At 37.7% G+C, this 22,886-nt stretch overlaps 1 protein-coding gene across 1 annotated transcript; it reads right to left on the bottom strand.

The window, feature by feature from the left end:
* Positions 1-1,519: 1,519 nt before the first annotated feature.
* Positions 1,520-4,932, bottom strand: LOC308682819 (uncharacterized protein; the record flags this gene model as incomplete). Its single annotated transcript, XM_081352763.1, has 11 exons — positions 4,818-4,932; positions 4,564-4,657; positions 4,351-4,460; positions 3,967-4,092; positions 3,331-3,393; positions 2,956-3,010; positions 2,600-2,691; positions 2,139-2,256; positions 1,879-1,980; positions 1,612-1,782; positions 1,520-1,530 (listed from the first exon to the last, which is right to left on the bottom strand). The coding sequence occupies exons 4-11, from the start codon at positions 3,970-3,972 to the stop codon at positions 1,520-1,522; spliced, it is 618 nt and encodes a 205-aa protein (XP_081208889.1). The 5' UTR covers positions 3,973-4,092; positions 4,351-4,460; positions 4,564-4,657; positions 4,818-4,932.
* Between the last annotated feature and the right edge of the window lie 17,954 nt (positions 4,933-22,886).

Raw genomic sequence — 22,886 nt, forward strand, 5'->3', positions numbered from 1 at the left:
TGTATGTACATTTAGATGATGTCATATGGAAAACATAAAAGAATAACATTTATGGTTTCAATGCTATTTGACTGTATTCAGTATGCTATAACTACAAAAAAACTACAAAATAATATGGGTAGTATATGCATATTGCATACAAATATAAATCCACTTATATTATGGAAATACCAAAGTACATTCGAATTATACTTGTTAAAATTACACAGACTGCCATTGAATCTTCATTAGATTTTTCCATGCAAAGATGATGACAATTAATTATTTAAAGCAGCAATAAGCAGTTTTGGTTTGAAATCAGCAAGCTCAAATGTTAGAAGAGATAAATAACTCAATGTTTTTCTATTTTTTTTTAAATAAAAATACATACAGAATCTACAAAAACTTTCCTGTAGATACTTTGGTACAGCTATTTAAAACAAAGGCAAGGCAAGATTTTTTGTACAAATCTCCAGTTCCTCTGTGTTGTTTGGCAGTGGTCTTTAGGTGTCTTCTTCCTCAGACTCGGGGCTGGTGAAGCCATTGTCATCCCACTCCTCAATTTCCTCCTGTATGGAAAGGAAATCACATTCCATAGTGGCTATACTGCTGTATGCATTAACAGCCTGTTTGTGTTGACTTCTAAGTGAGTGACCCCTCCGATTGAGGACACTGTTGAGCCCATGTGTAGCATCCTCTGTCAGGTCACCGAAACCTGTAGAGGAATTGTGGGAAAAAATAGAAAGAGAAAGATGACACATCAAACAAAACATGACATTTGTAACTATTTTTGCATTTTACAATGCTGAATTTGCAACTTCAACATTACCTTTTAGTCATTATATTTACTGTATTTACAACTTTTACATTGTGCACACTGGTGCCAAATAGCTGGTCAGCTCAGTGCCTGATCACAACTCAATGTATAAAGTAGAGTTCGATCGATCGATCGATTGATCGATCTATCTATATATATTATAAATAAATAAACACATGATACTAAAATCTAAAGATCTTGTACATACTGCTGGTTTTGATGCGCTCCAAAGTCTGTCCTCTGAGTGACTCCACTTCTTGCACTTGCTTCAGAAGGTACTTGATGTGCTGAGACATCTCCTTTACCAGGATGCTCTGCTCCTCCTCCAAGCGTTTCAGCAGCATTACCTGGTCGAAGACAGATCTCTTCAACCTGAAGGTGTTGCCTTTGGTTGGGGAAAGTAATGGAATAGTGGACAAGGAATGTTTATTATTATATTATACAAGCATAACAGAATTATGTTTTCTGAGAAATCTTTTTAGCGACAGCATTGGTTCTGTAGAATATAAACAATTTCAAAATATGAATAAAAGTCACAATAATATAATTTGAATTATATAATTCTCCATTCAAATTGAGAGCTTGTGAAATTGTGATGGTCAAGCATTTTATTTGTGATTACTACAGCAGAATAACATGGTGTTGATCTCACCATTCAATGTTTATGCTCCGTGATTAATATTTCCATATTTTGGTATTCATGATATTTTTTATTTCAATATATCATCCCATTCCTGTGTTGTTGCATGACAAGTAACAAAAAGGACAATGGTAAATATGGAAATATGGAATATAGCAATTCATATATATCATACCATCTCCATGTCTCTCCCATGGTAGGATATATCCCTCTGTCAGACTGCAAGCCAACTCCTCGTCAATCGGATCTCCTTCCACTACGGTGTTGTATTGCAAGACCTTTTCGCGAAGCTTCTTCTTCAACTCTGTCATTTTCTTTCTCTTTCTTTGTCTTGCCTGGTTGCTATCTGCAAATCGAAATGAAAAGAAAACTGTCATAATCCCAGATTATTATTGTTTTTTTAAAGTGTTATTGGTTTAAATAACTTGATTTGACAACAAACCATGCTGACGATACAGATCTTGCTTCTTGCGCAAAAGGGTTACAGTGATGTTCTCAATGTCAGCCCTTAGCTCTTCAGTACAACCTGGAGTGTAGACTCTCTCTAAATAGGTGAAACAAAACAATTGACAAGAGACACAATTAGTGACATTTTCAAAATATAGCCACCTTTTATTATTTGTATAAAGGTACAGTCCTTAACAGATGTGTGTGTGTGGGTGTGTATATACACACATACATAGTGTACTTTACATGTTTTACCTGTGACCGCCCATTGTCTAACATCACACACCCACTGCTGTATTGTCTCCTGATCAAGGTTGTGCTGCTCCTTGATGTTGCTAAGGCTGGCAGCTTCCACCTTTGCCCTCTCTGTGATCTTTTAAATAGAAAAAATAACAAAATGTCCGAAAAAGCTCTATGCACCACCACAATGCAAAAACCACCAATTTTACTTGAGCTTTCGGTACAAGACTTTCATCAGGACAGGTGTAACATTAAATAACACATTACATATCTGTGTATACTAGCAAGCAGACCTCCCCTCAGTTACTTAAAATGAATAAAATGATTGCATGATAACATGATTATTATCAAAATAGTCGCATATTTTTTTCCGTAACATGATTAAACAATTAATCAACAAATTTCAGATCTAGCTGTAGTTGGTGCATTGAGGGAAAGGGGCAGTGCTTAGGATCTCAATTATAATTTACCCCTACTTTGACATATCTGTGGGCTAACACTTGATGAAGGTTGTCCCTCTTTCTTCTGTTCCAACCCATGGCCTGTCGCGTTAGCATGTTCACTCTTCCTGATGAAAACAATAAGGCACCCACAAGCCAAAAAGTAAGATTTCACATTCAAAAGGCAATAAGAGAAACCCAACAGACATGCCTAAACCCTATCACTAAAAGTTAGTTGAACTGGTAATTACCTTGAAGTAATACAATGATAAATTTCGTAAGAACAGAACAGAGAAACTTTGTTTTTTTTTAATTCCCTGTAAAAACACTATTAAGTATTTATTATTATTTATTTAGGCTACCAGAGCGTGTAATGTAAGTGTAACACCAACCAGCTTTTGTCATGTATTTTGTGACAAGTGCTGCCCTGGAGAGAAAGCTGTTCACCTATAAAGAAAATAATACAATTAAATTTTGGTCTCCATTACATAAAAATATTACCTACACACCATAGATCTTAAACCTGTGGTTTAACAGAAAACATGTCTACTGTATTATCCTAGGAATTTGGGACCCCTTATGCATGCATTTTGAATTGCTAAAAACAACTGAACTGCCTGTTCTTTATTTTAACTCATACATAAAGGATGTACTTTATCCCTCACACCAGGCGTTTTACTTAGATGACAAATAAGTGCCTTTTGGTATTATGGTTTCTATTAAGACTCTTTGTAGCCATAGTTAAAATACTGACAATAATACCATACCTGCTCCACTTCCTCTCCCACTGTGTTTCCTGCTCCATCCTGGCTTCTGCCACCCCATCTCACCTGCAACACAGAGTGAGAAGTGTTATGTAGCAGTACTTCAGAAGTTTTGATATAACATCATCCAATCAGGCATAACATGCACAAATGTAAAACTAATCCTTTCCATTGAAGATTGCATTAATGCATACAATTATCTCTAAAACATCTCATGACACAAGCTTTTTATTTGGTGGGGAAAAACAAAATCCCTGTCCAACAAATTTGAAAAAGCAGCTGAAAAGCAGTTAGTGAAAGATAACACACAGCACGTTCTATTATCCGACCCATTATTTCCCTATAGCTACAGCCATACCAAACTTAAAGTTATTGCATGTACCTCGCATTTTGCTGTATGGGCTTTGGCATGCATGATGCTCAGGAATGGCCTCATTTCTGTTAATGGCAGAAGCTCTGGTAAACCCTCTGCTACTTTGTTAAGGTAGGGCCAGTACCTAAAAAGCAGGAGCAGCATCATGTGAGTGTAACAAAGATCCATTTTTAATTGAAATCTAAAATGACTAACATCACTGTAAAGCTGAGAAACAAGACATTTTAATCATGGAGTTGGATTTGCAATATGACAATGAGGATTACCTGCATGTAACATCCATACAGAAGAAGGTAACATTTGCCTTCTTTGACATCTCTCTTTGAAGAAACATCGGGTAAGCAAATATTTCTCCACGGTAATGGTTCAGTCCTCGTAAAAGAAACCCATGTCTGATAAATCAGAAGAAAATCTAGTGGTTAAGAAACAATTGACCCAGTAAGGCCTGGCTTAAGCTCACATCTCTGTCAACTGAGTGCCTATAACAAAATATATGATAAATATAATACTTGGCTACTACAAAGGATAGATAAATACCACTCTGCAAGCAAGCAAACGTGTGAAAGACTTGGATTGCCATTAAAACTCAAATATCAGACTCCAGGATCACACACACACACACACACACACACACACACACACACACACACCTGCAAACTGCAACTTGAATGCCCTCCTCATCTATCTGAGCACCAGACTTTTTGGACATCTCTCTGCCAGCGGTGAACTTGGCAATACCGCAGACAGCACTGTCATTTGTCTATAAAGTCAGTTTATAACACATTTTAAGATGCATAAAAACACAAAACTAAAATATCTGTATAAACAACTATTATTAAAAAAAAAAAATCTAATGTTCATACACTTCTCATGTTGCCTCTGACAAGATCAACAAAGGTAGCAACTTCCTCGTCCTTGGCCAGGAACAAGCCCTCATATATGGGTGGCTCCTCAGTCCTGTCCATGATAAGATAACATGCGTCAGTAATAAAAAATCACAAGTACTACATTTACTATTTGTTAAAATGTAAGTCATGATTACTCAATGACAACCCGAAGGGCTACTATTTGTGTTAGACAAGTCTAAAATAAACTTCTGAAAAATACCTATACCTACCCTTTTGACTTGCTGAAGCGGTAATGCTTTCGGTTCCCATCAGAGCAGACAGCCAACATGTCTGGAGAACATGCTGGGCACTCAAAATGATGGACCTGGCACATATCCTCTTCTTTGTATTCACAGAACGTAAACTCAAAAAAGCTCCGCTGAAATGTATCAGCACAGATACTACCTGTCTGCATATTAAGAAATGATTGGTTAGAATTTTTTGAAGCAATGCCCACAATTAAATATTAGGTATACAGTAATATAATTTTGTTTGTTATATGTTTCAATGATATTCAGGCAGATTTACCCTTCCAGCTTGAACAGATCTGTGCTCCAACATTTTCAGGAAGGCCTGTCTGGACATGGCTGGTGCAGTCACCTTCATATGCTCAAACGAGGTGAAGACATCAAACTTGTATAGGGTCTGGCAGCTGGTGCTAGCTGGCCAGTACCGATAAACAAGCAGGTCCTTCACCTCGGGAGTCCATTCTGCAGAGCATGATGGACAGGATTTCCGAGGCAAGCAGACATTGTATCGTCCTGTGAACAAGTGAATATACTGTAGTAAAGTCTAAAATAATTTCAGTAATCAAATTGCAACAGATTGCCTTCTATACAGAGATACAAATATATGATATATTAGCTATTTGACATGGCATTTGGGCATTGCCTGAAAATGACATGGTGATAAAAAGCTTTGCGTTGCACACAGTGGTAAAGTTCTAGTACAATAATACTTGCACAAAAAGGAGGGCTTTCAGAACAACATACCATTGATGGTGACCACAGAAATATGCTTCCCTGGAGTGATTGTGAGGTCATGAGTGCATTCACAAATTGACCTTGGAGCAGGAACAGGCAGTTGACATACTGCAAAACAGAAAGAAGTTATGAAGGGTGTATTTACAGCTTCTCCTCAGTCCCTTAGATGCATTTCCCAAAACGCTAACCTCATTTTCAAAATAGTGCTTTAAAACCCAACAATTAATCCAAACTGGCCACACCACTATTCCACCTGTAATTGTCATTATTGTTGAAACAACATGTAAATGCTTAAGCACATTTTGAAAAATATTAAGACGCAATTGACTTAGCTGGTCAAAGATATGCTGGACAGAAAAAATGTCTAAGCCATTTAAAAACACTGTTAAATATAAACGTGCACTATCTACAACAACATTTGGACAATTACACTATAAGTATGAGACAATTTGATATAATGCTAATTTTAACATACTTTGTTCACAAAACTGAGGCTGGCCATTTTCATTCACCACCACAGCAGCTGTAGGGGGAATGGGCTCAAGAAATCCATGGAACACAGCCTCTCTGTCATGGAAGACATTTCTCTTGTGGGCCTCCATGTCACAGGTAGCACAGAGGAACTCCATGTCCAGTGGTACACAGTCCAGGCACCTAATCACAGCTTCTACAGCACAGCATCTGTGACAGTTTTGGATGAATACTCTCTCGGCTGAGAGCTTTGCATCCAAAAGCATTGGGCCTAGCGGTTTTCATTCTCACATCTGTGAGAAGCTGCCTTTGTTCCCAAGCAGAAACCATTCTGTCTGTTCCCTCCGGAACCTGGACAGCAGTTATGGTGTCCCTTAACTCTTGGAGTCTTGTTTCTAAAAAACAAAAATATACATTCACTTGTCCTTAAAAGGTCTATACTCATGATTATGATCACAAGTATATATCAGTTATACTGTGAGTCTGTAGTGGAAGCATAGACAAAACATAATGCTTAATTATGATTAAATAAATGGTGGAAATTGGAAAAACTGTAGTGTAGTGTAACTACACTACTGTACTACTGTAACACAGTATTCTCACCAAGACTTGCCAACTCTTGATCTTCTATCTGAAAGCCCTCCTCATGCACAGGATCCCTTCTTCTGGATTGAGAAGCAGCTGCAGACACAGTCATTTAGCTTAACCCTTTGATCAATATAACATGAAACCAATTCATTTCCAAATGAAAATATTCCATAAGGACTGGAGGAAGGGAAACTATATAAATTATTAATACACAACACAAGTAAGGATTATCAGTCGCATGCTCTTTAACTATCTTCTATATTAGTAAGAACATTTTTCACAAACATTGCAACACCATTTTGTCAAAGTGGTATCTGACTCTCATTTTATAATACGTGTAACCACCAAAACACTATTTAATGAATTATCTTTATTCTTAGATACAGTAATCATGTTTTAGTAAAGAACAAACCTGATTCAGGGCAGTGTGTTTCCCGACGTTTCGCATGCCTGCCTGTGACCAGTGGATTAGTGAGGGATCTCTTCCTCCTTTTCCTCGTTTTTTTTTTAGGAAAGGTAGTTTCCATGGCCATGGCAGCCTATATTGCAGAGCACTTATATCAGCAGCACTTATAATTGAGCATTATTCAGTAGTTGCATAAAAGGGTCTTACTAACCATTTACATCACATCTATAAAAGCAATAGCAATTAGTATTTTCAGACTTAGGCACTATTTGCTTATCATGACAAGCCTTACCCTGGCCTCATGGAGATAAGCATCACTAATTAATGCTGCCATGTGGATCCTGGCATCATTGGGATTATCAAAGATCCTCATGTCAGAATTGAGGGACATCACAAACAAATACAAACAATATAAAAACAATACACAAAATGAAGAAAGAGAGAAAGAGAGAGATCGAAAGAGACAAGTGAGAACGAGAGAGAGTGGCTCTTAAAAGTGCCGTTGGTTTGATTTGTGTGCGTGTGTGTATATGTGTGTGTGTTGGTGGAGTCAAAGTGTTGCAATATAGCTGTAAAACAAGAAAAAAGCAAAAGATTGTTAGAATAGCATTTGTAGTAAATGATCATTTCTTAATTGTTAGGACAGAGTAATTGTACTTATTAATTGACTACATATCAATCACAACCACTACGTACAATACAAATCAATCCTTACTGTGCAAATATCAGATTTGTACCACATTCACTTGACACAAGCAAGTACCAACACAAATCTATTTTCTATTTTCTAAATATATGTTGGTTATGTGTCTATTCAGAATGACATATGAGCAGCAACCTTTTTATTTTGGGTATGTCATGTATGCATCACTTGCCAAAATTGGGACTGACTTGAACAAGCTCTTAAGGCATAATAGTCCTTCACATCGATTGCGATCTCAAAATTCCGGCCAGTTTATAGAATATCAAAATCGACTGCTGGCAGTAGATCCTTTTCCTATTTAGCACCAAAACTGTGGAACAATCTTCCTAACATTGTTCGGGAAGCAGACACACTCTGTCAGTTCAAATCTAGACTAAAAACACATATCTTTGGCCTAGCATACACATAACACTTATAGACTATAATTCAATGTTAGGCTGCATAGATTAGGTCAGCCGGAACCGGGAACACTCCCCATAAATCCTGATGTGCTTGTTACATCATAAGAAGGATGGCGTCTACGCTAATATTAATCTCTCTGTTTATCCAAGGTTTACCGCAGTCCGCCGGATCCAGGCCGTATCCAGATCTGATGAATGACCTGCACCTGGACACGATGACAACTAGGGTTGTTGACAGAACTGGGCTAATATGGTCATACTTCCTGGTTCTGGTAAGAACTCTAGCTGCTGAATTTTGGACCAGCTGTAGTTTGTTTATTAAGCATGCAGGGCAACCACCCATAATAGCATTACAATAATCTAGCCTTGATGTCATGAACGCATTAACTAATTGTTTTTCATTTTTCATTGAAAGCATAATTTAGATATATTTTTTAAATGAAAAAAATGCGGTTTGACAGATACTAGACACATGACTTTCAAATGAAGGATTGGTATCAAAGAGCACACCCAAGTTTCTAACCGACGACGAGGACTTGACAGAGCAGTCATCAAGTGTTAGACAGTTTTCTAGGTTATTACGTGAGGAAGTTTTTTGTCCAATAATTAGAATCTCTGTTTTTTTCAGAATTAAGCAGTAGGAAATTGCTAGTCATCCAGTTTTTAATATCAGCTATTCATTCCGTTCATTTTGTGAATTGGTAAGTTTCGTCAGGGCATGAAGATATATAGAGCTGAGTATCATCAGCATAACAGTGAAAACTAATGCCATGCTTCCTAATGATATCTCTTAAGGGTAGCATGTACAGAGTGAACAGCAATGGTTCTAGTACTGAGTCTTGTGGTACGCCATACTGAACTTTTGATCGATAAGACATCTCTTCATTTACTGCTGCAAACTGACACAGTCAGATAAGTATGATATAAACCATGCAAATGCAATTCCACTAATGCCAACATAATTTTCGAGTCTATTTAAAAGAATGCTGTGGTCGATAGTGTCAAATGCAGCACTCAGATCAAGTAACACTAATAGAGAGATACAACCACGATTGGATGATAAGAGCAAATCATTTGTGACTCTAATGAGAGCTGTCTCAGTATTATGGTACGGTCTAAATCCTGACTGAAAATACTTGCAGATATCATTTCTTTCTAAAAAGGAACATAGTTGTGAAGATACTGCCTTTTCTAGTATCTTTGACAGAAAAGGTAGATTCGAGATTAGCCTGTAATTGACTAATTCTATAGGATCAAGTTACGTTTTTTTTTAGAAGCGGTTTAATCATAGCCAGCTTAAAAGTTTTTGGTACGTATCCTAATGACAAAGATGAATTAATGATATTAAGAAGAGGATCTATGACCTCTGGAAGCATCTCTTTCAGTAGCTTAGTCCAGTGGTTCCCAATTCCAGTCCTCGTGACCCACTGCTCTGCACATTTTGTATGTCTCCCTTATTTAACACACCTGAACCAGATCATCAGCTCATTAGGAGAGACTCCATGAACTGAACTGATTGTGTCAGATAAGAGAGACATACAAAATGTGCAGAGCAGTTTGTCACGAGGACTGGAATTGGGAACCACTGGCTTAGTCGGTATAGAGTCTAACATACATGCTGTCAATTTAGATGTTTTAACGAGTTTAGAAAATTCTTCCTCTCCTATAGCAATGAATTAATCAAATTTTTCCTTAGGGAGACTACAATGGACTCCCTGATGCGATACTGTAGCAGACGGTTGCATAGTTATAATTTTCTCCCTGATATTATCAATCTAGTGAAGAAGCTTTATTTTTCATTAATTTAGCCACTGTTTCAAATAAATACCTAGGGTTTTGTTTATTTTCTTCTAATAGGGTTGAAAAATAAGCAGATCTAGTAGCTTTTAAGGCCTCTCTGTATGCAGTCGTGCTCTCTTTCCATGAAATGTGAAATACCTCTAGTTTTGTTTTCTTCCAGTTTTGCTCCATTTTTTCTGGCTTTTTAATTTTTGATATGTTTTAGCTTACCTCAAGGGCATCCAAGATGTAAGTGTCTTTGTTTCCGCAGTAGTTTCAATTTTGATATTTTTAGGTCAAACCGTTCTTGTCTGTCAGTCATATAATGCAGGTCGATGGTCACTGTATCAAAACACAAGCACAGAGTCCAAATTAAAACAATTCCCCATCGTCCAAATGAAACAATTCCCCATCGTAAGTACACATTGATGGCCTAAGACACGAAACGAGCGGTTTGTGTGAGAAAACGAACAGTATTTATATCGTTGTTATCTCTTGAAAACAGCACACGTCCAAATGATCTGACGGCTGTCGTGGATTTTTTCCCTACCTAATTACCTGGCTCTATCTTTTGGGTCTCGTTCTCAACGTCCCCACTTTATAGATCACCTGTAACTGACTACCTGGCTCTATCTTTTGGGTCTCGTTCCTGACGTCCCCACTTTATAGATCACCGGACTACCTGGCTCTATCTTTTGGTTCCCGTCCCCGACGTCCCCACTTTATAGATCACCAGCTTTTCTGACTCGATTTCCTAACTAGTTTTGCTCCCTAAACTAGCTTCCTGCGCAGGAATAAATTGACAAACAGACCTGCAAATGTCCTTTAAATGCTTTAATCATGGCCAGGAGATCTTCTGAGTAGTTCTCAGGGAATCTCTCCCAAGAAGCAAGGCCGGAGGATCTCAGACAAATTCCATTGAGAATCCCACCGAAAAACACATATACAACAGTTTTTATAGAATCAGGGTATGGCATAAATGTCAGGCTGCATTACATAATTTCCCCACTATTTGATTGGTTCTTCATATGCAAACCCCTCTGTTACTAGGTAAAGCAAACTCTTATCTTGTGATTACTTATCACAAGGTTTTAATGATGACTTAATTTGTTCTAACAGACTGTCTAGTTTCACTTCTCCCTTTTTGTTATTAATATACATAGACACATACTGTCACAAGTCACAAGTTTTTCCCCAAAGAGTTTGGACACATTAAAAGCATATGAATGTTATTCCTGCAAGAAAAACAAATGTTAGTTGATTAATTTAAGTTGATTAATTAAAATCCACCACACGGCGCGGGCGGGTATAGATGTATACACTAGATGTCGCCTTCGCTACTGCAGTTCATTGGAACGAAACCGTAGCCAAGGCGACATCTATGTATATATCTATATCCGCCCGCGCAGTCAGATCATTTGGACGTGTGCTGTTTTCAAGAGATAACAACGATATAAATACTGTTCGTTTTCTCACACAAACCGCTCGTTTCGTGTCTTAGGCCATCAATGTGTACTTACGATGGAGAATTGTTTCATTTGGACGATGGGGAATAGTTTTAATTTGGACTCTGTGCTTGTGTTTTGATACAGTGACCATCGACCTGCATTATATGACTGACAGACAAGAACGGTTTGACCTAAAAATATCAAAATTGAAACTTCTGCGGAAACAAAGACACCTACATCTTGGATGCCCTTGAGGTAAGCTAAAACATATCAAAAATTAATTTCAAAGTGAACTATCCCTTTAAGGCCTGAGTTTGCTTGTTGTACCACGGCGTTGGACTATTTTCTTTAATCTTCTTTAAACCCAACGGAGCAACTGTGTCTAAAGTGCTGGAAAAGAGAGAGTTAAAAGTTTGTCGCAATATCAAGTTCTTCTAAGCTATCTGGGATGCTGAGATGATGAAACTGATCAGGGAGATTATTAATAAAGCAATCTTTAGTGGCAGAAGTGATAGGTCTAACATATTTGTAACACTGAGTCGGCTTTGCAGCCTTGGCTAAATTAAGTTTACACGAGACTAGATTTTGATCTGAGATGTCATCGCTCCGCTGCAGAATTTCATCAACATTGATTCCGTGTGATAATATTAGATCTAGAGTATGATTACAACAATGAGTAGGTCCTGACACGTGTTGTCTAACTCCAATAGAGTTAAGAATGTCTTTAAATGCCAATCCCAATGCATCTTTTTCGTTATCTACATGTATATTAAAATCACCAACAATTAGGACTTTATCTGCAGCCAGTACTAACTCTGATAGAAAGTCAGCAAATTCTTTGATAAAGTCTGTATGGTGCCCTGGTGGCCTGTATACAGTAGCCAGCACAAATCTCAAACGTGATTTATTATTTACACTACTATATATTGTTACATTAAGCACCAACACTTCAAAATAATTATTTTTGAAACTAGACTTAGTAATTCTGAAAATATTACTATAAATTACAGCAACACCTCCCCATTTGGCTTTCAGACGAGGTTCATGTTTATAACCGTAATCATGTGGGGTGGACTCATTTAAAGTAATGTAATCGTTTGGTTTTAGCCAGGTTTTTGTCAAACACAGCACATCTAGGTTATAGTCTGTAATCATATCATTAACAATAAGTGATTTTGAAGTAAGGGATCGAATATTCAGCAACCCAAGCTTTATCATTTGCTCATTTGTATTATATCTGTTTTTTATTTGTTGAACATCAATTAAATTTTTAACCTTAGATAGGTTTGGAAGTTTTTTGTATTTCCTAATTCGGGGAACAGACACAGTCTCTATATGATGATATCTAGGTGAAAGAGTCTCTATGTGATGGGATTTATCTGACCTTGGTTACGTGAGACAGCTGGCAGACGGTCGGTTTAGCCAGTCTGTCTGCTTCCTGACCTGAGCCCCAATTCATGTTTGAGCTCTAAGACTATGTGCCATATTACTAGAGAGAAGAGCAGCACCATCCCAGGAGGGATGAATACCATCTCTTTTCAACAGGTCAGGTCTGCCCCAAAAACTTTTCCAATTGTCTACGAATTCTATATTATTTTGCGGACAACACTTAGACAGCCAGCCATTGAGTGAGTAAGTAAGTAAATTTAATTTATAAAGCACATTTACACACAGCATAAAACTGACCAAAGTGCTGTACACTGAATAACTAAAAAGACCAATAGTACCAGAAAAACAAAAAACAAAACGAAAAAAAACCATAAAATCAATAGTCATAATTTATACAAAAAATAAATAAAAAGAAAACCTTCAATATCAGGGCACACAACACACAAAATACAAAAAAAAAATTGGCAGGAGTACAAGGTTAGGGAACAAGGAAGACCAGAGAATAAAAGTAGGTTTTTAACCTGGATTTGAAGGCAGAAATGGAGGGAGCAGATCTAATATCCACAGACATGGAGCAGCAACTGCAAAAGCTCTATCACCCCTCTGTTTGAGCCGTGATCACAGCACAAGCAGAAGCCCTTTGTTTGAGGATCTCAGTGACCTTTGAACTGAGTACGGCTGTACAAGGTCGGTGATATAGTTTGGGGCCAGCCCATTAATTGCCTTGAAAACAAACAATAAAACTTTGAACTGAATCCTAAAAAAAAACTGAAAGCCAGTGCAAGGAGGCCAGAATGGGGGTGATGTGCTCACGCCTCCTGGTGCCAGTTAAAATATGCGCAGCTGCTCTTGAGGAAAACCTACTAAGTATCTCATCACTCCGGCGAACAGGAAGGGGGCCAGAGCACACCTCTTTAGCGTTAATTTTAGTTATCTTCGACTGGCGGAGTCGAACATCATTAGTGCCGACGTGAATAATAATCTTAGAGAATTTACGATTAGCATTAGCCAGCACTTTTAAATTTGCTTTGATGTCAGGCACTCTGGCTCCCGGCAAACATGTGACTATGGTGGCTGGTGTCTCTATTTTCACGTTCCGTGTAATAGAATCGCCAATAACTAGGGCACATTCAACAGGATTCACAGTGGGTGTTTCACTGAGTGGGGAGAATCTATTTGCTATGGTAATCGGAATGGAAGAGCGGTGTTTTGTCCCGCGACTAAAGCGTCTCACCGTCACCCAATTGCCCTGCTGCACGGGCTCTACTACAGCCGGAACCGGACATTGTACAGAGTTCACTAAGGTAGTCGCATCCAAAGCAGTATCTAAAGCCATTGCACTCTTACAATTAACCTTGATTAAAGTTTGGATGCGTGTTTCTAGTTCTTAAATATTCTCCGCCAGTCTGACTATCTCCCTGCATTTATCACATGTAAATCCTTTGCTGACAGAGAAGGCTATGCTATACATGTTACATGAAGTGCAAGTGACAATAAGAGGAGAAGATGACATGACTCACCGTGTTTGTTGACTGATCCTACTCACCTAAGGTTTGATGAACTCGTAAAAGGCGCGAGCACGCGAGAGAAAACATTTAAATAAATTAAATAAAAGTGAAATACATAAATAAAATAAAAAGTAAAAAATAAATAAATAAATAACATAATAATAAAAAATAAAAAAAAGTGACCGAACCCCTGCAATTTAACTTTTCCCCCCAGTAATATCAATGTAATATATTTTTGTTCAATAATAGAGAACAGTAGAGAATTGTATGGTACTAATTCATATTTTCAATAATTATGATATTTTTTTTTATTATTAAGGCAGTATTTCATGTTAAAATATAGACAAGGCCTTTAACATTTTTGAAGGCAGATCAGTGCCATCTGGTGGGAGTAAAAAAGAAAAACATATGTAATGCAATGGTGTAACCACTAGATGCCCGTATATATATATAGCTGTATATAAGTGGCTTGTAAATTGCTTTAGACATAATTACTTACTTTTATTAGGTTGTGAATTTGGATATATATATATATATATATATATATATATATATATATATATATATATATATATATATATATATATATATATATATATATATATATATATATATATATATATATATATATTAAAGAAGTATAAAGTAGAATACAGAAGTAATTAAAATTGTGCTAAATGTGAGACTTGACACTGCAGGGTTAACCGAGAAAGTCATTGTCATGTAATTTCCCTCATCTCTCTTCAATGTGATCACTGTGTTTGGAGAAGGATCACATTGTGGTCTGAGATATATTGCATGCTCAGTGGAAAGCTGTTCTTTTTTCAAACCTCATATTGCCATTATTCCTTTGAAAATAAAGTGAGATTTATGTCTTTGATGTCTCTTTTAGTCAATACATTTTTAACAGAAGATTTGACTGTGGCCACGATTAACAAATACACATCTGAAGAAAGGAAGGGCATGGGGATTCTGGGAATAAAGGAAAATAAAGAAGGAAAGGAAGGTCTGAAACTTGAAAAGGCTTCTCTGATCCCTTGCCAGGGCCCCGACACAAACATTTGAGCAGTCTCGCAAACCACAATGATCTGGTAGTTGCATGCCTCTTTGGTGAGGTCATACTAAAGGTGTTTCCAGCAGTCAGCAGTAGACAAAACCTATTTTAATAATTTATTAAATATTTTTTAGATTGCAGTAGAACAAGTTAATGAGTTTTTATATATTACATGTTCCTCTATGAGCTGACCAGGTGCTGCTTAATTTAAAAGAGAGCTTTGATTTACAGTTTTTTTCAAATTGCTTACACACTAAAAGTGGAACTTGAGGCTCACTCAGTGAAACCATTCACTCATGCACATAATCTTCAGACCAAGTCTGCAAAACTGCAAGCACATTATACTCTTTACACTCAGTTTGCAATTGTAAAACAAACTTTTTGCAAAACTCTAAACACAGATCTCTACATTAGAAACATCACTCAAAACACTTAAACTACTCTAACAGGCATACAGTTTACCAAGGGAAAGAGAACTGAAGCAGAAAACATGAAAGTGAGAAGTTATAGCATAAATCAACAGCCTTGAGCAAACCATCAGTTTAGTTCTAACACACCCTTCTTTAAAGGGGTAAGGATACTTAATGGATCCAATAATGAGGCTAAGTTTGACACTTGCATGTCTCAACCATTTGAATTAAACTGTCCTGATGCAATTTGTTGAGACTCCGGTTGATCTTTGCTGATGTTGTCTTGATGAGAGAGAACCAGTGTGAGTCAGAGGATCTTTGATGAATGGAAAGACATGGCCGCAGCCTGGCACAAGCTTGGGGGTCCTCAGAAAACTTCTAGTTCAGCATCATCTACACATCAGGAATTCAGAAAGGGACTAAAAGACTGCAAAGCGTGATCTTCTGATCAGTGATTTTTAAAGCATGAAGATGTCACACCCTCTGGAGGGTACATAATAAGTTGTTCCCTTTGGAGGGAATTTCTTTACGGCCTTTGTTCAAGCAGGCCTTTGAACATGTCATTTGATTGGGTGTTTAACAAAAGACTTTTCAAGATTCTTATAATACTAATGCGTCACAAAGTTAGCAAAATGTAATGTAAATTAAAGCTGCCGTCGGCAACTTTTTTTTTATCATATTCAGTGAAATCGACACTATAATCCGACAGAACAACATAAATAAATTGGTTTTAGAAAAAAACCCGAGCTTCTAACTCCACCTGGAGCATGTTATTTGTTTTGCAAAAATCCACCGCTCCCGTCTCATCGGGTCCAATCAGCTCAGGGGGGTGTGAGATCTGACTGTCAATCACATGTCGTGCACACGCCACAGATCCCCTCTCCCTCACGCAGACGCGCACATTACAATATCACATGCACACGACACGCCTGAAGTTCGCCTGAAGATTGCATGAAGTGTGATGGCGGAGAGAAAATCTACGAACAAGCTTCCAATTCCTCGGTTATTGCTATCTATGGATAGATTAGCCAGGGCAGCCTACCTCCGAGTCCATGGTGTTGATCGATGCTGAAGAGACGCGCGCGTTCACAGAAAATCAGGTACACATGCACTGACGATGGGCGGGTGCTCGTTGGTAGTGGGGGAGGGGCATGAGAGTTGTAAACATTCAAAATTTTGGCTAAGTCCACTCAATCTGCCAGACTTGCCGACTGCAGCTTTAACAAATGGGGGACGAAGATTGGAGTTTATAGAGACTAAACATGCTACACATATGATTTTGGTTAACCATAGTATGCAAGTCTGAAACATTAATTCAAAAGAGTTTAAAACAGAGAATGAATATAGGCCAAACCACATAAAAGGAAAATCATGAGATGGGAAAATTAGATACATGTTTATACATTTCTCAATTGGTTATGTATAGAATATATAGGATTAAAAGGGTTTATTTCTCCTTCTCAGCAAGAATTAAGTGAGAGTCACAACTCTCTGCAAATTCCTTTTGGGGTCGTAAAAAGTCTTATCAGTCTTAATGTGTCCTGTAACAGGACACTGGGTTCTGCCAGTGTGTTAGCTTCATTTGGGATGTTAGATTTGGGGGAAGTTTCATAGACCTTTGTTGGGAGAGTGAGTTTGCTGGATTATTCATTAAATATAATGCAGGTCAGATACCACAAAGCAATTTGAAAAAACTGCAACATTCACTGTGAGTTAAGTGAGGTGAGTTGAAGGCCTATGACCCATACTTGGAATTTAACCTCTGAATTTAACCCATCCAAGTGCACACACACATTAGGAGCAGTGAATACACACAGACTCCAAACCGTGGACACACACACCCAGAGCAGTGAGCAGCCATTCATTGCGGCACCAGGGGAGCGATTGGAGGTTTAGGTTTGTATTTGTTTATTTTATTATTAAATTGTGTGTTGAATGTTCGCCGGTTCCTGCCTCCTTCCCACAACATCTAACTGCGTTACAGTATTGTTAGTAGAGCAGTGCTAATGGGGTTTCATTTCAGTTGAAAATATGATGGCAATTTAATTCCAGAAAAACGATTCAGTTGCAGAGAAAGAAGGAAGAAAGAGTGAACAAAGACGATATTCTCCTTTAGGTCTACTTTAAAGCAGACTAACCATACTGCATTCTGTCAGTGCTAATGTCCAGTATGCATTTTGATTGACATGCCTATTGGTATCTCTATTTAACCTTTCAGAGGGTCACTTAGTGATTGTACGATCTAAAATTCACAGTAGATGTTCTTTACTTCCATTTAAAGACATTTCCTCTGGATCATAGGTCTTGTATCTTTGGGTTCTGTGTCTTGAGCTCCGATCTCTAAGACTGATACATCCTGCATTGGAGAGATTCCTACAGGCCATCACCTCGCCAAAAGGATCATACTGCTGCGTCTATGCCTGTTTCACAGCTCCTCGGTGCAGTGTAAAGCCATGTCTTTACATCTCTGAGATTTGGACCGAGGACCAGAATTTCACTAGGATTTGTGATTATACTCTCCATGAAGCAAACTACATATCATTTAGTCTCAGCGGCCATTCGGATTTAATCCCAAGGTAGTCCTTGCTATAGAAATGTAAAAAAATGCTAATGTGGGAGTATGAAAGTGATGTAATTTTGCATGTGCTTATAGTTGACTTGTCCTATGATGTGATATGGTGTACTTTATCTAAATTCTACATTTAATAAGCATTTATCAATTTACATTTTTGGTATTAAATTAACATTAATTTGTAATGTATACATGTGTAATGTATACTCTAAATTCTATATTTAAAACTTAAAGCTTTATGTATAAACAGCAATATTCTTTCAGCTTATTTTTTAATCTAATGTTTTGGTTCAAAAAGTTTTATATATTCTTAGTATTTGGATGAATTAAGTTTTAAATCCCAGATATTATATGTAGTCTCAGACCTTCGGGCTTTTGGGTTGTTCTATAGAGCAACTTAAAAAGTCAGATAGTGTAGATGGTCAAAATGAGCCAACTTTGTATACTGTGCCAGAGTTCCCACTCTTCTTTTTTGTTTCTTTATGTGAAGAAAGACTAGATGATTAGACTAGATTTTTTTGTGCTTAGGCTATAATATCTAAGGTTAAGATTCTAAGAAATAAATTACCCATTAGCCTTTGACAAGGGTGTCATTTGCAACACCCTCCATCTTATAATCACTTGAAAAGGGATACGAATCTCCATGTGTATCTTTATCTTAATCCATAAATTCTCCTCTGGCCAAGGCCATATGCCGAAGGCGTGCTCGCTTGCTCCCTCGATTCTTTACAAGTTCCCTCTCGTGCCCTCAACGCTGAAACCCATAAAACTCTTCATTTCGGATGTGAGAAAACAGAAAACAAACCAGGAAGACAAAAGGACAGAGGCATCTGCTGGAGACAAAGTCAAGTCATCTTCATTTATATAGCGCTTTTAACAATGTAGATTGTCTCAAAGCAGCTTCACAGAGATAAGCGTATAATTTAAGGCAACAGAGATTGTTTCGGCTTTCCAGCAGAGTTAAGTTATTTCCATCTAAAGTTAGTTTTAATTGATTTGCTTCCGTGGCAACGATCATTTGTTATTAAATTAGGGGCCGCTAAGACAACACCATTCCCTCTACACAGACTTTAAACGCGAACCTGTGAGAAACGCTGATGGCGTTCACATGCGCATTTAGAATGGGTTCTATAGTTATATGCGTTTGAATATACGCAGGTTTGGAATTCCCTACAAGCCAAGCCTAAACAAAATACTTGTCTTTCTTATAAATTTTGATAAGGAATTTTATTTTATTTGTTGCTTTGGGGTAGGACCGTGAGACGAATTTTCCCGACAACGCCTTATCTGTAGAGTGGTAGTGGGATCCTCCATAGGGAGAGACTAGTTGGCACTTCAGCACTGCGTTGTCATCGGTCCAGGCGAAGGTCCTTCGTCAGATCTGGATACGGCCTGGATCCGGCAGGCTGCAGGAAAAACCTCGGGATAAACACAGACACTAAAATTAGCGTAGATGCCATTCTTCTCATGATGTAACGAGTACATCAGGATTTTTGGGAAGTGTTCCCGGTTCCGGCTGACCTAATCTATGCAGCCTAACATTAAATTATAGAAGTCTATAATGTATTATGTGAAAGCTAGGTCAAAGAGATGTGTCTTTAATCTGGCTTTGAACTGACAGAGTGTGTCTGCTTCCCGGACAATGGTAGGAAGACTGTTCCAGAGTTTTGGTGCTAAATAGGAAAAGGATCTACCGCCAGCAGTCGATTTTGATATTCTAGGTATTATCAACTGGCCGGAATTTTGAGATCGTAATAGACGTGACGGACTATGCGTTAAGAGCTCGCTCAAGTACTGCGGAGCTAAACCATTTAGTGCTTTGTAAGTAATCAGCAATATTTTAAAATTGATGCGATGTTTAATAGGGAGCCAGTGCAGTGTTGACAGAACCGGGCTAATATGGTCATACTTCCTGGTTCTAGTAAGAACTCGAGCTGCTGCGTTTTGAACCAGCTGTAGTTTGTTTATTAAGCGTGCAGGGCAACCACCCAGTAGAGCATTACAATAATCTAGCCTTGAGGTCATGAACGCATGAACTAATTGTTCTGCATTTGTCAATGAGAGCATATGGCATAATTTAGATATATTTTTAAGATGGAAAAATGCAGTTTTACAGATACTAGACACATGACTTTCAAATGAAAGATTGGTATCAAAGAGCACACCCAGGTTCATAACCGACGACGAAGACTTAACAGAGCAGCCATCAAGTGTTAGACAGTATTCTAGATTATTACGTGAGGAAGTTTTTTGTCCAATAATTAGAAACTCTGTTTTTTCAGAATTTAGAAGTAGGAAATTACAAGTCATCCAATTTTTTATATCCGCTATGCATTCCGTTAATTTTGTGAATTGATAAGTTTCGTTAGGTTTTGAAGAAATATAGAGCTGAGTATCGTCGGCATAACAGTGAAAGCTAATGCCATGTTTCCTAATGATATCTCCTAAGGGTAGCATGTACAGAGTGAACAGCAGCGGTCCTAGTACTGAGCCTTGTGGTACGCCATACTGAACTTGTGATCGATGAGACATCTCATCATTTACTGCTACAAACTGATAACGGTCAGATAAGTATGATTTAAACCATGCTAGTGCATTTCCCGTAATGCCAACATAATGTTCTAATCTATTTAAAAGAACGTTGTGGTCGATGGTGTCAAATGCAGCACTAAGATCGAGTAACACTAATAGAGAGATACAACCACGATCGGATGATAAGAGCAAATCATTTGTGACTCTAACGAGAGCTGTTTCGGTACTATGGTACGGTCTAAAACCTGACTGGAAATCCTCGCAGATATCATTTCTTTCAAGAAAGGAACACAGTTGTGAGGATACTGCCTTTTCTAATATCTTTGACAGAAAAGGTAGATTCGAGATCGGCCTGTAATTGACTAATTCTGAAGGATCAAGTTGCGTTTTTTTAACAAGCGGTTTAATCATAGCCAGCTTAAAGTTTTTTGGTACGTATCCTAGAGACAAAGACGAATAAATGATATTAAGAAGAGGATCTATGACCTCTGGAAGTATTTCTTTCAGTAGCTTAGTCGGTATAGGGTCTAACATACATGTTGTAGATTTAGATGATTTAACGAGTTCAGTAAATTCTTCCTCTCCTATAGCAACGAATGAATCAAATTTTTCCTCAGGGAGACTACAATGCACTGCCTGATGTGATACTGTAGTAGACGGTTGCATAGTTATAATTTTGTCCCTGATATTATCAATCTTATAAGTGAAGAAGTTCATAAAGTCATTACTGCTGTGTTGCTTGGAAACTTCGGTGCTTGAAGCTTTATTTTTCGTTAGTTTGGCCACCGTTTCAAATAAATACCTAGGATTATGTTTATTTTCTTCTAATAGGGTTGAAAAATAAGCAGATCTAGCAGCTTTTAAAGCCTCTCTGTAAGTAATTGAGCTCTCTTTCCACGAAATACGAAATACCTCTAGTTTTGTTTTCTTCCAGTTGCGCTCCATTTTTCTGGCTGCTCTCTTAAGGGCCCGAGTGTGTTCGTTGTACCACGGCGTTGGACTATTTTCTTTAATCTTCTTTAAGCGCAACGGAGCAACTGTGTCTAAAGTGCTGGAAAAGAGAGAGTTAAACGTTTCTGTTGTAATATCTAGTTCTTCTAAGCTATCTGAGATGCTGAGATGATGAAACTGATTAGGAAGATTATTAATAAAGCAATCTTTAGTAGCAGAAGTGATAGGTCTCACATATTTGCAACACGGAGTCGGCTTTGCAGCCTTGGCTAAATGCAAATTACACGAGACTAGGTAATGATCTGAGATGTCATCGCTCTGCTGCAGAATTTCAACGTCATCCACATCTATTCCGTGTGATAATATTAGATCTAGAGTATGATTACGACAATGAGTAGGTCCTGACACGTGTTGTCTAACTCCAGTTGAATTTACAATGTCTTTAAAGCCAATCCCAATGCATCTTTTTCATTATCGATGTGTATATTAAAATCACCAACAATTAGTACTTTATCTGCAGTCAATATTAATTCTGATAGAAAGTCCGCAAATTCTTTGATAAAGTCTGTATGGTGCCCTGGTGGCCTGTATACAGTAGCCAGCACAAATCTCAAACGTGATTTATCGTTTACACTATATATTTTTACATTAAGCACCAATGATTCAAAAGAATTATATTTAAAACTTGATTTCTTAGTGGTTTTGAAACTATTACTATAAATTACAGCAACACCACCCCCTTTGCGTTTCAGACGAGGCTCATGTTTATAACAGTAATCTTGCGGGGTTGATTCATTTAAAGTAATGTAATCGTTTGGTTTTAGCCAGGTTTCTGTCAAACACAACACATCTAGGTTATTATCTGAAATCATATCATTAACAACGAGTGCTTTTGAAGTAAGCGATCGAATATTCAGCAACCCAAGCTTTAGCATTTGCTCATCTGTATTATAGCTGTTTTTTATTTGTTGAACATCAATTAAATTTTTAACCTTAGTTGGGTTTAAAAGTTTTTTGGATTTCCAAATTCGGGGAACAGACACAGTCTCTATATGATGATAGCTAGGTGAAAGAGGCTCTATGTGATGGGATTTATCTGATCTG

Source organism: Scardinius erythrophthalmus (genome assembly GCF_964197995.2).
Source record: "Scardinius erythrophthalmus genome assembly, chromosome: 22".
Taxonomy (NCBI): domain Eukaryota; kingdom Metazoa; phylum Chordata; class Actinopteri; order Cypriniformes; family Leuciscidae; genus Scardinius; species Scardinius erythrophthalmus.